The sequence below is a fragment of the Argentina silus genome (genome assembly GCF_951799395.1).
Source record: "Argentina silus genome assembly, chromosome: 7".
NCBI lineage: Eukaryota > Metazoa > Chordata > Actinopteri > Argentiniformes > Argentinidae > Argentina > Argentina silus.
The window spans coordinates 18,920,947-18,938,446 of NC_139661.1; the positions used below are offsets into that span (position 1 = coordinate 18,920,947).

General features: G+C 44.3%; 2 protein-coding genes across 3 annotated transcripts in view; both read right to left on the reverse strand.

Annotated features, from left to right (window-relative positions):
* The window catches only part of kremen1 (kringle containing transmembrane protein 1), a 46,706-nt gene extending 45,447 nt beyond the window's left edge, over positions 1 to 1,259 (reverse strand). For both annotated transcript variants that reach the window (XM_083673392.1, XM_083673391.1), the window contains exon 1: positions 1,048 to 1,259. In XM_083673392.1, coding sequence (XP_083529518.1) covers positions 1,048 to 1,126 — 79 coding nt within the window. In that variant the 5' untranslated portion in view covers positions 1,127 to 1,259. The remainder of the gene's footprint in view (positions 1 to 1,047) is intronic.
* Positions 1,260 to 12,606: 11,347 nt separating this feature from the next.
* susd2 (sushi domain containing 2) overlaps positions 12,607 to 17,500 on the reverse strand; it is a 15,232-nt gene continuing 10,338 nt past the window's right edge. Inside the window, exons 13-14 of the mRNA XM_083673387.1 lie at positions 14,674 to 14,770; positions 12,607 to 12,788 (exon numbers count right to left, since the gene is read on the reverse strand). Of these exons, the coding sequence (XP_083529513.1) occupies positions 12,740 to 12,788; positions 14,674 to 14,770 (146 nt within the window). The 3' untranslated portion in view covers positions 12,607 to 12,739. The remainder of the gene's footprint in view (positions 12,789 to 14,673; positions 14,771 to 17,500) is intronic.

Genomic DNA, 17,500 nt, shown 5'->3' on the forward strand with positions numbered 1-17,500 from the left:
TAGGTGCACATGGGAGTACTTACGCACAAGCCCAGATGGTGGAACCTCTAATTTGAATCAAAGGGTATAATTAAGAAACAAAAAATTAAAAAGGAAAGCATGAGGATTTGCTGTTTCATCATGAAACACAACACAAATTACAGCACGAGAAGTTTGGTTTATGTGGTCATCATTATTAAATATTCAAATTAAACAAATTCTTTCTTCCATGAGAAGGGATTGATTTGAAACGAATAGGCATTCATGTGTATAATTTGGGAACCGAGTTTCCCGCAGTGTAATCCGTGTGTTTTTATGCTGAACAGATGATAAATTGAAGATGACATGACGGATGTCTTTAGCCTGTGACTATGAAGAAGTCTTCAAATTCGTGCTTTTTTGCAAGGGGAAATGAAATCACTGTATTGCATGTAGCCAACTAAGCTCATTCATAAGTTGCCTAATAAAATACTCACTGTAACAACATTGAAATGCGAGGAGGGGGACTTTTGCTCACTGTAAACCTATTCGCAACGACACATTGTGTAACCTCTGAGGCGTACTATCAGTAGTCAGTTATTGACGTATATGATGCCAATAAGGACTAATGTAAAACAAACAAACATAAAATCACCAAAAGGCTGTGTAATTTGAATGCGTCACCAGCAATAAACAACGCCTAAATGATAGAAGAAAAAAGTTTCTATGACTGAATTAAGTCAAACATCGGCCATACGCTAATGCCTCTGCGGCAATATCCAAAACATGACAATATGCGTGACAGGTCCCGGAGAAGGCGACGCAAATGACTACCGTGTATCGGAAAGCTACATAAAATGTTTCACATTGTGTGCAATAAGAGCATTGCATTCTATTTAAATCAAATATGTAATAAAATGGATTGCAAAAGAATCGCCTTTTGATTTTGACTGATAATCTTATGTGTGCCATTATCTCCGACTCAAAGAAAGTACGCAGCGCAATAACTTTAAAAGGCATTCATGGGTAGGCTAGATGATAAGCAAGCAGAAGAAACAACGGCAGAAAAAAAGTTTTTGAACAACTTACCCGTCTCAAAATGCTTATAAGCTGCCGAAGATAGAAACCCAGCTAGAAGAAGGGCTGTAGTGATTGTCAAAGAATCCATCGCTCAAGTCGGGATAGCGGGACTTGGATAGGGACCGTTCCGTGGACGAGGAGAGTGTTCGCTCGCAGGTGAACTGTTTAGAACGCAACCTCACGGACTGATGCAGCGACTCTTTTTGTGGAGGTGCTGTTCCAAGCCCGCGTCAAAAGTCTCTGAACTCCAAAGCAGGTCTCTACACTACACAGACACACGAGAGATAGTAGAAAGCAGGGATCCTATTTCGAATCATGTGACAGGAAATCGGGGCAATAGATTCAACCTGCAGCGTAGGGCATGCAGAGAGAGAAAGAGAGAGAGAAAGAGAGAGAGAGAGAGAGAGAGAGAGAGAGAGAGAGAGAGAGAGAGAGAGAGAGAGAGAGAGTGTGTGTGTGTGTGTGTGTGTGTATGTGTGTGTGCGTTGTCTGGTAATACTCTATTGAGGTCTGCTTATAAACTGCTTATAATATCTATTAACCAGTCGTAAGGCAACATGATATCACAGACAGACAGACAGACAGACAGACAGACAGACAGACAGACAGAGAGAGAGAGAGAGAGAGAGAGAGAGAGAGAGAGAGAGAGAGAGAGAGAGAGAGAGAGATATAGATAGATAGATAGATAGATAGATAGATAGATAGATAGATAGATAGATAGATAGATAGATAGATAGATACTGTACTGTGGATGACAGGCCTAGGTGGCCATTGAGGGCCAAGACACGGGGTAAACATCCTTACCCAACAAGCCTTGCAGCAAGTGCCATGGAGAGGTTAACTGACCATTGAGAGTCAGGACCTCTCATTTGAAGAACTCGAAGACACTCGCTGTGTACTGTGCAGAACTACCTTTTATTGTGGCTCACAAATAGTTTTGGACAGTCGAGGGACTGGAATGAGAGGATCAATGTGAGGATAAATGGATAGAGCTGAGGTTAATCTCATTTCAATGGGTTCGCTCGCAATATAGGCTTTGGAATTGTGCCTGTAAGCCAGCCTCAAGGGATGAATGGAATCGTGGGAGACAATGATCCAGTTAAGTTTTGGGACAAAGTCGACCATAAAATGAGTCTCAAACTCTCCATGGAAGTTTTGGTACTGGAAAAGTAAACAACAGAAGCTGAAATGTAAACTGTATAACCGATGCAATACAGTGCATGCAGTCTCTATGGTCAGATCTCAGGTTCTTGGGTTACTAATCCAGAGATACATGGAGAAAAAATGACTTCAGAAAGATACCTTTACCTTCATGCTTAAGTCCTATTACAACCTTTGTTCAGAATCAATTCATCAAATTAGGGGTTGGGAATATCCTTGTTCATCTAGCCCCTTTGCCCTTTCAAACTGTGCATGACTTTGCATGCAAAACAGCACCCTCTTGTGTCTGCACTGCTGTGATGAGTGAATTACAACACTGGTATACACATACAAAAGTCAGGACCCTTTAAATAGAATATCCATTATGATCTCACCATCCTCTAAAAATACAACATTCTTGCCAAAAACCCAAAGGCTTTGGGAGGGTGCACTGGAAAAGTAATTCAGGGTGACACGTGCCCTTTTCAGAAATGTAACAAAGTAGCCGGAAGAAACACAGCCACTTAATGGCCCCAGTACACCACACTGTTGAGCTTTTCAATGCCTTTTCAATGCCTTAGTTGATGAATACAGTACAGAATATAGTCATCGCACTGTAGTCTCCTATCAGGGGAGGCTGGTAGAGGTAGAAATCGGAGGATGGGCTCATTTGATACCATTTCTCATTCCATTCCATGCATGACAATGAGCACGCCTACGATTTCTGCCTTCACCAGCCTCCACCGTCACCTATAGAGCATTTCCTGCATGTCATCATATCCATAACACCTCCTCATATCTACTGATTTCCCTGACTTCCATTTCCTCTGACTTCCATTACTCCTTTAATAGAGGAGAATGGTGATATGCATGGCAGGGAGCAGGGAGCAGGGACCAGGGAGCAGGGAGCCTTTGTCTCCAGTGTGGACTCACGTGTTGTTCCTGTCTGTACACGCTGCCTGGTCACATTCCTTGTGGTCTACTGGAGTTACAGTAACCCTGCTCTTTGTCTTTCATCCTCTAAAGATGAAACACTGCACTTGCATACATGAAATTTGCACTTTAGGGTTCGGTGGGCCTAGTCGTATCTGCAGACAATCTAGTGCAGTGATCATAGCAGGAATATTTTTGTGAAGTGTCTCTGAAATCATGTTCTGAGACGAAACTCTAGAAGTTTCTCAATGCTGTGTTGGTTCTGTGTATCAAGAGTGCCTTACAACTTGCCTTGCAAATGAGAGGTATGCATAACATGAATAAGTACATATTCTACGTTCACAAAGTTCAAAGGGCCAGACTATGTAATGTTCTTATTTCCCCTTGGCTAAGCATGAGTAATGTCTTGTTTGATGGGCTGTTTCATTATCCGTTGCATTAGAGAAAGAACAAAATGGGGGAATATGTGGTTCTTTAGTACAGTTTTTCTCTAACATTTGAATGCAATTTGAGAAAGTTTTAGCATGACATCCAAAAATAATGAAAGCGTAGCCATGTTTCAACATTCAAAAATGGAGCAACGCCTGATCGTTTTGTCCCCACCCTCTTTTGACTTCCTATTGAGTCACTATTTTTGCTGTCGGTGCAATTCTCCTCAATGCCAAGGCCTTGCTTCTTCTCAAGCCATTACATCAATCACACACACACACACACACACACACACACACACACACACACACACACACACACACACAGTTCTAATCTTGCCTATCGCTTTGGGAGTCACAATGAGTCAACATAATTACCCAACCAAAGCATCTGGTTGTTGTCTGTATGTCCAGACTATAACTCTACAGCTCCTCCACAGTGCGTATGATCCACGTCATTAGCGGCTGAATACAATACAAGATACATGTCATGCCTGTCCCCGGTGCAGCTTATTTGAAGTAGAGCCCGCTTGACAAACGATTCCCCACGGCCCTATCTCTATCTTCCCAACCCCCCCTAACCCCACCAATACCCCTATCTCACATAGCCCTCCCCCATAGCCCCCCTGGCCTGCCCTCGTTCAAAGCTAAGATAAAAGCTAGCGTTTACACCTATAGCCACCTGCACATAACCAGCAGCCAGCCTCCCCCCCCCCCCCCCTCTCTCTCTCTCTCTCTCTCTCTCTCTCTCTCACAGGGAGCACTCATCCATCTACCTCTGCCTCCCAGACCTCTAATTACACCAGAGGTGACACCCTCTGGAATGCCTGGTTATTATAGCGCGGCTCTGCTTTATCTCAAACATTGACACAGACACAGACACAGACACAGAGACACAGACACAGACACAGACACAGAGACACAGACACAGACACACAGAGAGAGAGAGAGAGAGAGAGAGAGAGAGAGAGAGAGAGAGAGAGAGAGACGATGATACCATGAGTGATACATAGATAGGTAGGGTAGTCCACTCACACAGTCAAAGAACCGTTGGTGGTCAGAGATATTACTGTGACATAATTCCATACACCTGGCTGGCCTAAACTGTTGATATCTGCTCAGATCTTCAGGTTGTTCCCGTTACAGGCTGACCAGTATACCGTTTGTAACTACATTGCCTACTATCTACTTCCTTGTAGCATTGCTTGTCAGAGTTAATGCTCTAATTTTGATGAATGTCACTCTCCTGGAAGCTGCAAATGCTATCTTTCTAGCAGGTCAACTACACCCAAATTAAAGATTAAATGCAGCACCATGTGTAAAAGTAATTCCAATATCATTTTGGAATGAATCCTTTTGGTCTTGGTGGCCTGCAGAGAAATGTAAGCTGTGTTACTGCCATCCTCAGTGGAGAGGGTAAGCCTCTGTGTCAAATCTGATTGGCCCTGGGTTGAAATGAATGCACACACCACTGGAGCAGAAGATCAACACAGCATCACCCCTCTCAGTGACTTTCTCTACCTACTGAGAGTAATGCCTTCAGACGTTGTTCTTACAGTATTCATTTTGTATAGAATGTGCACAGTGAAGTGACAGAGCATCCTAACGATGAATCGTCATCGTCATCATCATCATCATTATCACCATCATCATCACCATCATCATCATCATCATCATCATCATCTTCATCATCTCCATCGTCATCATCACTAGCATGCCATCTTCTCATCATTACAGGGTACAGCCACTTGGATGCCAAACATTGTTGGCCAGGGACGCTTCCAGTCAAAACAAAATAGCCCCACCCAGTTCTCCATTCTGTGGGAACCGCACTGAGATGGATGTCCCTGGAGGGCTCTCAGTGGCAGCAACTAGATTGGCACAACAGGAAACCACTGAGCTCAAATGGTGGATGAGAGAGAGAGAGGGGGGGAGGCATGACATGACACCTTCTCATCCAGTAATCCTCTCAGAGAAAAGCAGCGGCAGAGGAGTCCTGCTCCATGGTGTTGTAGTTGGGTTAGGTTCACCAGGCTCTGAAACAACAACATGACCTTTGACCTTGAACCACTGGGGTGGAATGGTAGCTCGCAAAAGCCTTGAACATCCAGCTCTCTGCCAATGATGTTCTCTGAAAAATTCTGAGAATGCGGATTGTTGTTATATTCCATTGATGGAACCCTCAGAATTCTTAGAACATATTCTCTGAATTTCTGGATATATTTTAGCCCAAAAGCTTTCTGAATCTGCCCTTCAGAGGATAATATAAAGGATAGTATAAATTGAGTTAGTTCCTCCACCAGATGATCAGAATAGATTGTTCCCTCTACCATCTTAAGTTAATCTCAAATGCTGTTTCTCCCAAGCCTGAACAACATGAGGGGTTTTAGCTGTGTGGGGTACACTGAGGACAAACCCTGTTCACTCCATGTACCTCCTTTTTTTCTGTTCTTTGTCGACAACACCGCAAACATCCTCTGATGACTGTTCTTTTTTCGCCCTTCCAGAGAATGCAATGTCTCCTTGGAGCGAACCACAGCTCTCCATATGAGGAGAGTAAATAGCACTTGATGAGAAACACACTTGAAGGATGCTCATTTTTCGGTATGGGGTACAGTGTTTACAACAGCAACAGGGTTTGAGATGAAACACTGCTCCGTATTTCATTTCAATAGCTTCACAAGAACTTTTCTGAGGCCATGTAAAAACACAGTACACAATCCCACACGGTATCTTCCCTGACCAATGAATCATCTGTGTTTTGCTGTCCAGTTCCAAGATGAGGGCTTATTTGCAGGTTCGGGTTACAAGCTGAAGGCAGGCTCTCCCCTGCTGCATGTTGCTTGTTACTGAATCATGTTAATGTGCCGCCGATGTTTGGCACCAGTTCCACCAACCACACAACTCACTCCCAATTACGAAATGAATCTAGTCAAGGGAAACTATGTCAGCTATGCCCTCTCCTGACAACCAATCCAAAGAGCATGTCGGTTCACTTCGCATAAATCACGTGGAGAACCTTCAAAGGCAATGTCACGCCGCAATTGTGCAATTCCAGTTCGTGTGAGAACTTCTAGAAAGGACCAATGACAGTTGAATAAAAACACTGCAGGATTACTGTACTGTAGCTGCATGAGTAGCAACAGTTCACAGAGCGTACTGAGACAACAAGGCTAGCACACTGAGAAGGCCCATGCCTGGAAATCTACCACAGACTGGACAGTAGGAGGAGACACATCTTGACTCCATGTTGCTCTTTCACAATCAGCTCTATTAATTGATTGATTGGTTGCCTGATTGATTGATTGATTAACTTTATCGTTACTGACTGAGGTAACGTGCACACTTTTTCACAGAACTCACTTACTCACTGTTTTTTTACTATTGCTATTTGGCCGTGTTTGTCACATGTTGTCAGCCCATTTTGATGGTAGCACCTTCATTTTGTACATTGCTGTTTGCACTGTGTGAAGTCATTCAGGACCAGAACTTGTTCTAAATCAGTGGGTATGATATGAATAGAATAAAAATGAATATGGTGATGTAATGAGTGGGTGGGTGGTGTCTGTGTCTCTGCCTGGTCCATTAGACGGGAGCACGGACGAGGATATGAATAATTATGAGGTCGAAGACCTGACACACCAAGGCGAGGAAAGAGCAAACTCTGAGTCATACTGGTGGGAATGTATAATAAGAGAGACAGAGAGAGGAAAGCAGATGTCCCAATGAGACACACGTGTGCACGTACACACACACACACTTACATATAAGTCATACAGTACACATATCAAAATATATACATAGTATACACACACACACTGCCACAAGCGCACACACACACACATGCACACACATTTAATTAAGTATAAGTCATACAGTGAACGTATCAGAATGTACATATAGTACACACATACACACAAGCACCGCCACAAGCACACACACACACACACACACACACACACACACACACACACACACACACACACACACACACACACACACACAACACAGAGAGAGAGAGAGCTCCAGACGGTAGCTGCCTCCTAGGCCTGTATGAGCTAACCACAACCAGATACCATAGGGAGCACAACCCCCACCTTCCCTGTCATGTTCAAACCACAAGTCATGATGCAAAATTTCCCAACTGCACAAAAGAGTCAGGTCACGTTATGGACAACATGAAGAACAAGCATTATTGAGCGGGACATGGAAGTGAAATATGCTGGGAGGAATTTAGTCAATTAGTCATTGCAGTGCACAGCCTACACATTATACAATACATTCTGTTCTCCAAATGTGCGTCTGAATAATGAGCTTATAATAATTCTGATGAATAATTCAAGTAAGTATTTTAAATGCTGCTCAACTCTTTGCCTACCCAGCCGTCTTTGACGTCACAACAAGACAAGAGCGTATCATACATCTAGGATAAGATAGATAAGAATACACCGGACACACTCATACAGTTGAGCAATTGTCGTACCTTGTTCCTTATAATGACAATCCTTTAAGTCGCTACCCTTTGTAAGGTCACACACGTGACTAAGGACACATCACAGTAATGAAATGGACGTTGTGCCAGGCCATGTTCTACTCAAAGGAAATATTCTGCAGTTGAAGCCTGATATTAAGTGTGCACCGTATATGTAACTCTATATGTATCTAAGCCTCAGATAATTCGTAAACCATTAAGCCCTGCAAGGCGAGCGAGTGTAGGCGAATCTTAAAGGTGAGGCAGACACACTCATGTCTGGACTGGCAGTCAGTTATTGTCTCATCAGCAGATCTCAGATAAAGCAGCGAGTGTTAGACTAGTCACATTGATAGGCTTCCAGATTGGATACGCACACGCACACACACACACACACACACACACACGTGCACACACACACACACACACACACGTGCACACACACACACACACACACAAAGCCTATGTTTATCAGATGTGTGCATCTTACGAGTTGCACTTTGCATAATCCTGTACAAAAAGAGGGGGGAAAACACCAACAAAGCATGATAGGTAAATGTGGTGTTTGAAGTTTCTTTCCTTCTTGGATCAGTACTTCAGGCTAGTGTAGTTAGTTGAGCAGGTCATTAAGCGTAATGTTGGGGTGGATTCCACAGCTTTATCTCTAATAGCAGGAACAAAGTTCTCTCCGTTTTGTGGGATTCTGAGGTGGATTTGAAGGGACTTCCCCTGACTGCCTCAGAACTGCCTTCATGTGAAGTACCAGACAGGTGTTGTCATGAATCAGGAATCGAGGGAATTACTCTGAACAAAGCCCCAATATCTTACTTTAATAAGAAATTATTCTAAATTAATTGTTGGCCATTGTCTCAAGTACATATTGTATTACACTTTCCTGGAAATTGTGTTGAAGGAAGTTCAGAACTATAGTTATGTCCCTAAGCTACAGCCTTCAGATCATCTTAACTTTAGTTTAATGGACTTAAATGTTGCCCGTAAATGTTTTTTTTTTTTTTTTAAAGCCAACAGAATAAATGATCAAAGCATTGTTATAAGTGTGTCTAAAAGGGCAATCTGAAAAGAAAACCTTGATAACTGCTATCCTAAGTTCAAAAGTGCAACCTGTCGTGCCCCGCTGAAATGCAACAGTTGAAGGCCTTGCAAAACAAAAGGGTGTGTTTTCCTTGGCCGGGTCGCAGAGGCAGAGCAAAGTGATAGCCACACACAGCTATCATTCCAGATGTGGGATACAACTGAAATCAGATAGGATTTAATTGAATTACGTTGCCACGGTTGCATGTTTACTTCATGCTTGGTTAAGAGAGAGCTGTGTCGACCAGAGAGCAGAGGGGTCATTGGGCAAACAAGTCACGGTCTTCAGTTCATCATAACTTTACTTCAATGGACTCTGTCTGGAACAAACAGCACACAGTGTGTACAGTAACTGCCAAATTAAACATAAATGTTTTCCTCTGTGATTTCAGGACTGTAAATCAAATGATAAAACAATGTTTCACAGCTCATACAGTATTAAATTCCTCAGAACATTTTTAAAGAAAATCAAAGAACTGGGAAGAAGCAGTTTGATATATGCATACGGTTAGGAGCTGTGTGATGGTCATGTTTATTATTCATGACAACCTTTTCAGCAGAGGAACAGAGCTTTGTGCTAATAAGGTTTCCCCTTATTTCACAAACATCAGAGGAGTGTTTTCTGAAGGTTATCTCTATCAAAAAGACTCCCCCCCCCACCCTCAGAATGTGCTTTCAAAATATTTTCTCCCTAAAGGAATGACAAGCATATCATTTTATTTTCACCATTTCTCCTTTAGTTCCTTTGTTGTCCGGGCCCTGTGCTGTTTTGCATTTGAATCACTCCAAATCGGGAAATCGCTTCCACCCAGTTCTTTCCTTGTGTTTATGAAAACACAAGTTTCCAAGTGCCTGCAATGAATTTATATTTGGTACGGGCTACGTACATCTCACTCCCCTGGCGCTGTGCCCCTCCGCAGGCTTTCCATGGAGGTTAGTTCCCCCCCGTTTCCATAGAGCCGACTGATTGATTTGCTCTTTAATGGCTTCCTGTGTTGGGCAGGGTCTAGAGCTAACATCTGTATGGGTGGAATGGGCACCCTGGCTCTGTTTTTCTCTGTTGCGCTCATCTGCGGTGCAGTAAAATGAGGTCTATCTGCCTTTTCTGTGGCCTGGGAGAATGACGTCCTCCATTATAAAAAGTAAGTGACTCAAATGAAAAATGAGACTTTGTCCTAACTGCCCCTGCTGAGTGGATTAGGGTGTCTCTGGAGGATAGGGATCAGTATTTGATGTTAGGACGAGAGAGGAGGAACACTAGTAGCAGGCCTCCTTGTGATAAAAGACATACATAGTGCTACACTGTACTTGATGTTAAAGGGCCCCATTTTCCTTTACTCTCTAACCGTACCCTCCCAGTACTTCTTACAAAGCGTTAACATCAAGTGTCAATGTGTCATAAGTGACACACATTTGAGAATAGGTCTTTGAAAATGACTGTTCTATCCCAAGTACCTGAGGTGACTGCATAACATGAGAACATGACAATACTACTGTAGACCAGGGGAGGCTGGTGCGGGTAAAAATCGGAGGACGGGCTCATTGTAATGCATGGAATGGAATGAGGAATGTCCTCCGATTTCTACCTCCACCAGCCTCCACTGCTGTAAACCTACTAAACAGCCCGAGTAAAACTATCAAGAGTACACAGACAAATGCACCTGCAAAGCTGCACCAGACTTGAAACAAAAACACTAAAAACAAAAGCTTTGGCCAAAGCCACTACAGAGGGCCCTTTTCCTTAATCCAGCCATTTAAAGGGATAACAAACTTTGAAGAGGGGAAAACTCCCCTGTGGGAGAAACAGGCTTCGACAGAGCGGGCGAGCGAGCGAGCATTTATTTGCATTTGAATTTCATTTGGCTAATTACTGGGAATGGGGAGATAAGCGTGCATAAACACTCTTGTCTCAGAACAGGCCCCCGCTGAGATGAAAAACCTCCACTTTTCTTCCATACGCAATTAATCAGCCTCTGACTCTCAGAACAGGCTCAGCGGCTCGCTCTACTGCCTCTCTTGTAAGCATTGACTGACACATGAAAGCAGGGAAATTTGCACTCTGTTAAAGAGATTACACCGTCAGACAAGGATAAAAAAAAAAGACCTCAGATGACGAGGACCTGTAGACGCAGGGCTTGCACTGTGTGTGTGTTTGTGTGTGTGTGTGCGCGCGTGCGTGCGTGCATACTACTTCTGTGCAGAAAGGACCTTATCCGTACCCACTCCCCAACAACACAATCTCTCTTTCACCATTCCTCCAGGACCTGGTAATCGATCCAGCATTGCACAGCTGGTAGCCATGGACTACAGCTCACCATGTCGGCCAACTTCAAAGTCCCCTCGACCACCAGGGCCAGGTTATTTCAATTAAGCCCTGCAGCATCCCCCCTCACGCCTCACCCCCCCCCCCCCCCCACACACACAGGCACCAACCTATCGCTGTCAGAGATCAGCCACATGGGACCCTGTCCAACCCTCTGTTTCCTCTCTGATCCCCAGGGTTTTTAAGTGAGGTTTTCAACCCAGGTCTCACGCGTGGAAGACCCAAGTGTCTACCGTTAGACCGAGATGACATGAGTTTACATGTCTCAGGCAGGGCTACTACCCCTTACGAGTGTGTGACTCCAAACCACCTCTGCTACAACTGCATGCCCGCTGGGTCCCTGGGTTGCACAGTGGCTCAAAGACACACACCTGTGGCACTGCCATAGGCAAAAAAAATGGTTTTGAAAAACAATAGCGGAAAACCTGACATATTTTCCAGATTGCATTTATTTTCGTTTATTGAATTATGATTGAACATCCTTAGATGTGTTCTATCTATAACCATGTTTTATTAAATACCGGTACTTGAAAACAGAGAGAGCATGCGTTTTGCTTTAGTGAAATAATAGGAAACCATTGGGAACATATTAATTGAACTGCTGAAACCCTTGAACAGGCACCTTCATTTCAAATGAACAAAAGGCAGCAAGCCCAGACATGAGCTCCATAACTGGTCAAAATTGTTCAACCTTAAAATGATCAAGAGATTTACTTCACACACTATATGTGAAATCTGACACCAAGCTAGGTTGCATCAATGGGAAAAGGGAATGTTACGTTGAGTCATACTGTAGATGGTATCTCAATGTTGTATTTACATAATGTTCTCTCTAACAAAGAAAACACAATTCAGTTTTACTTAATGTGACGAGATGGCAAAAACAAACCGGGAAGCCTAGGCCTTACATCTTGATTACAGATCCTTCAAGGGCCATGAGGTTTTCCTGACCAAATTACTTGGCCAACTGGAAACTCCAGACCCTTGTTACTATACGGCCTGGAGTATTTATTTCTGGTCAGGTCACATGGCCATGGTTCAGCTGTGAAGCATTGTCTCAACAAAAATTACAGTGCACCTGCAATAACACACACACACACACACACACACACACATGCATATGCACACACACACGCACACTCACACACACACATGCACACACACACACACAAACACACACGCACACACACACACACACACACACACACACATAGACCACATCATTTGGCGGTGTAGGTTCTGAAGCAGTGCATGGCGGTGCATGAACCAGGTGTACAGTAGTCAACATCTGTTAACTGGCCAGTTAACCGGACATCAAGTATTCACAAGCATCGCCCTTCCTTCTAGCCGCTCCTGTCTTTCCCTGAAATAAAGAACAGACAAACAAAACGTGAACATCTAAATGTAGAAAACCAATACAACAGTCGCTGCAGGGGTGCTGTTGGGGGCTAGGGGAGAACTCATCTGGTCAAAGTACACAGACAATGTCTTGTTAGCTTGTTCATTTGGGACTCTCCATCCTCTACCCCCCTACCTCACCCCACCACCTTGCTCTAACTCAGTCAGACCCCCTGTGTGGTTCACACCACGGCCCGATCCCTCTTTGATGTGTCATAACTGTACACACACACACACCACACACACACACACACGCATGCATGCACGCAGGCACGCACGCCCGCACGAACACACCGACTTTTCTGCTCCTGTGGTGAGCACCAGTAAGACCTGTATGGGCCTGTAGGGTAACCCTAGATGTGGAAAGCACCCCAGAGTGTCTGGGGCTAGGACTGGGGCTGTGGCAGGGGCTCTATGTCTGTCTGTGTGTGTGTGTGTGTGTGTGTGTGTGTGTGTCGCAGGCCTGCTTGTGTATGTATATCCGTATACCTCAACATGTAATAGCAGGCACATAGACGTGTGTGTCCTGCGTCAGATGTACTTGCGTGAGTGTGTGGGTCAGCATGTGTGTGAGATCACCCCTCTATACTTCCCACACAGGTGCACACCTTTGACACCCCTCTTCTCTTATTACCTTCTCTCCACAGATGAAAGGAGGGGGAGCTCTTAAACACAAGGCAGGTGTGCTCTGTCTTCCCCTCAACGGGTTGAAACTGTAGCAGTTTTCCCTACCTGAGAGAAAGCTACATGCCCCAAGTGCTGCTGGGAGCAGGGGGCAGGGCATGACACCTATCGTTCCTCGTTAGGAGAGTTATGGAGGGGGAAGCCCTTTTGAAGTCTATGAGCCCATAAAACAAGCCTTTAATTTGGTTGGAACAGCCCAGGTCTACTGTAGCTAGGTGGCTGTTCTCCTCCTTCACCGAGGGATGAGTTTATCACTTTATCCACAGGACAGATACAGTCGGTGCAGTATGTTCCCATGCGTTGGAGATATCGTTTGATCAGATCTGAGGGGGTTTTTATAAGGAAGGCTCAGAGGCTGGGACATGTCGGATATAAAATACACAGGTGGGATGAAAGATTATCGTTGTCTTTGTTCTTCAGGGTGAGGACGTACAATGAACCAACCTCAAGAGAGGAAGGCCCCCTCCAGTATATCCTGTTGAACGTGAGATATAGTTCGTGTAATTCATTGTGTTACGATCTCAACATGAAGAAAAAGAGGACTCGCTGGGACACTGTAATGCTCCCAAAGAGTATTAGATGTGCGTACAAGTCTATCTCAACATGACTCTCCTCAGATACAGTAGACCACATGTACTGTATGGCGGGGGTGGTTGAATGACCTATGCTTGCATGACGGGTAACCTGGCCTGATCCTTAAGACTTGTGCTCCCAGGACTGTCGCCTAGCCTTTAGCTCAGTGGGGTAATCCAGTCTGATATTGCACATACTGTACTGTGCAGTGTGGCCTGGGTCCAACATTCAATCTCAGTACAGTACCAGTCAAAAGTTTGGACACACCTTCTCATTCAATGGTTTTTCTTTATTTTTTATTATTTTCTACATTGTAGATTAATATTGAAGACATCAAAACTACGAAGGAACACATATGGAATTATGTAGTAAACAAAAAAGTGTTTACTAACCAGAATGTGTTTTATATTTTAGATTCTTCAAAGTAGCCACCTTTTGCTTTGATGACAGCTTTGCACACTCTTGGCAAGGTGTGTCCAAACCTTTGACTGGTACTGTATGTGCCAGTCTGCGTATCAAGCTACTGTAGATGACTGCTGTTCTGTTGTCTTGCGGTAGAATGTGTGGAGATGTATGTGAGGGAGTGAACCCACCGTTTCTGTTTCCTGTCATGCAGTTTGATCATCACTCCCATGGTGATCAGGGCAGACATGGAACCAATGGTGCCGAGCACAACTCCAAGGACATTATCTGTCAACAATACACACAGGATATTTGTCACACATTGATTCCAATTTGCTGCCCAATGTGTTGGATCAATGGAATAAGCAGACGGAAACCACTGAACTGAACTACATAATGTTTTTTTGGGGGGGCCTGGTCAAAACAATGATTTGAGGAGTAGACACAGGCACATACACACACACACACACACACACACACACACACACACACACACACACACACACACACACACACACACACACACACACACACACACACATCCTGCCTGAGGTTTTCAATTAATCTCACCACATGGGTGCAGCTCCACTAACTGTGAACTGGCCCTCAGATGCTGGAGCAGAGGCCTCCCGCTGCCAGGCCTGAAGCCTGAGGGACGGGTAAGACCAGCAGCCCAGATAAGGAACCAGCCTGTGGGGCTGTGGGCTGGGAGTCAGTGGGGGACTGTGGGGCAGTCCGGGCTAACATTCCTCTGATCCTGTCTCAGCCCCTCAGGTTTCCCATTACTTAGCTTACCACCCCCCCAATCTCATAGTACAGCCCAAGGGAGCAATAGACACATTCACTAGCAATCAATCTGGACCATTACATTACCCACGAGAGGGGACATGGGGTCAAAAGACAACAGACGTTAGTTGGTAATGGAGAGGAGAGGTTGAGAGGTTACAGGAGATGAGACAGGCTTTTCATTTGTCTTGTCTATGCCAAATGTATGGTCAGGTAAGGTCAGGTAAATACAAAAAGGTTTAAAAAGCTTTAGCATTATAATTATTAGAAGAAATAGTATTATAAATAAATATTATAAAAAAAATAAAAAAAACTGTAGCTTTGTTGTTTATAGAGTAACTAGAATTACTGCAGTAAAAAAGTATCAAGTGAAATCCCTGCTATGCTTCTATAGTCAGGTAAAGCATCCGAATGAACCTGAAGAGACGCTGGCAACTTCAACTTGTCTGAACGGATGAAACCTTAAAAAAAGATAATCCCTGCTATTTAATCTGAATGAGGTTGTCTGAGAGGATACACACTAATACACAATAATAATCCGTACTCCCAGAGATGTTCTCTTATCAGTGCTGGCATTTCTTTGAGCCAAAGATGAGTTTTCTGGCAGAGTCGATATCATCTATAAATATGTTTCCAGCAAATGTAACTTATTGCCTCTGTATATCTGTGACAAGTGATAAGCTACTGTAGAGACGCTACTGTAGTTGGTTGTGAATCTCAAGAACACAGGAGTTGGGAACACTCTCCTCTCAGAAGGACCTTTGCCTTTCAAACAGCAACTTAACTTTACACTACCAAGTTCTCTAACCAGCTCTCCTTCAAACAAACGCGCGCGCGCGCACACACACACACACACACACACACACACACACACACACACACACACACACACACACACACACACACACACACACACACACACACACACACACACACACACACACACACACACACCTCTCAAGGCCAAGGATACTCTCTAGCCTGCATACTTACTGAAGACACTGAATTGAAAACACAGCCTGTCTTTACCTGCCTCTCCCTACCTCAACCATTGCACAGTGAATCACGTCCATGGGGGTCAACAAGGTCCACACACAGTACTGCCCTCTCAGAGGGTTAGGGGTGTCCAAAGCAATTAGGCTCATCTTAAAAAGCTAACCTTTCCCTTAGACTGGAGCTCAGGGCCCGTGGTGGTGTGTGTGTGTGTGTGTGTGTATGTGTGTGTGTGTGTATGACTTTGGGGTGGGATAACACACACACACACACACACACACACACACACACACACACACACACACACACACACACCTGCAAGAGATAGTGCTATTAAGCTGTTTGTTTTGTTTTGCTTTGGTCTCCATGAGGGCTCTTAGAGGCGAGGCTGATAAAGGTGGAATGCCTGAACGCTGCTGCCCACATTGAAGTCAACTGAATCGGCAGAACGGAGATCAAAAGAACTAAAGCGGTGTCACAAATGGTTCTTTTTTTCCATTACGCTGCTAGAGTCAAGGACAGTGACCTTCAAGTGCAGCCCTTCTGCATGCCCCATTCTAACACAGTTAGTGTCAATGAGGAGAAAATAAACAGCAGCACAAAGGGCTTCGTGAGGGGACGGGTGAATAAGACTTATGGCGGTGGCTTCATAGCATGCTGTTTCTATCTCTCCCTTCATCCCCTCAATCAGTCTCTTACTCTTTCTCTCTCTCTTCCCGTTCCTCCTTCTCATTGTCTCCCTCCTTCCCCACCCTCTCTGTCCTCTCTCTCTCTCTCTGTTATTCCCCCTCTCTCCCACCACTCTCTCTCTCTGCAGAGGTAACGAGCACTGTATTTCATCTTTCACACATTCCCTTGATGGAAATAAGAATTTCTGTTTACATCTTAAAACTGCCATCCCCTACAGTGCAGGGTGCCATAGGCTCTTGAGGGGAGAGAAGAGAGGAGAGTTGCCCTGGCACAACCTTAGACATACAGTGTGCATGTATAAACTCCTCCTGGCTTTGTCTACTCTGCTGTGTATATATATACACTCACCAAACACTTTATTAGGAACAGTATACTAATACTGGGTAAGGCCTCCCTTTTCTCTCAAAACAGCCTCAATTCTTTGTGGCATTGATTCCACAAGATGTTGGAAACATTCCTTTGAGATTCTGGTCCATGATGACATGATTGCGTCACGCAATTCCTGCAGATTTTTCAGGTGCACTTTCAAGCTGTGAATCTCCCGTTCTA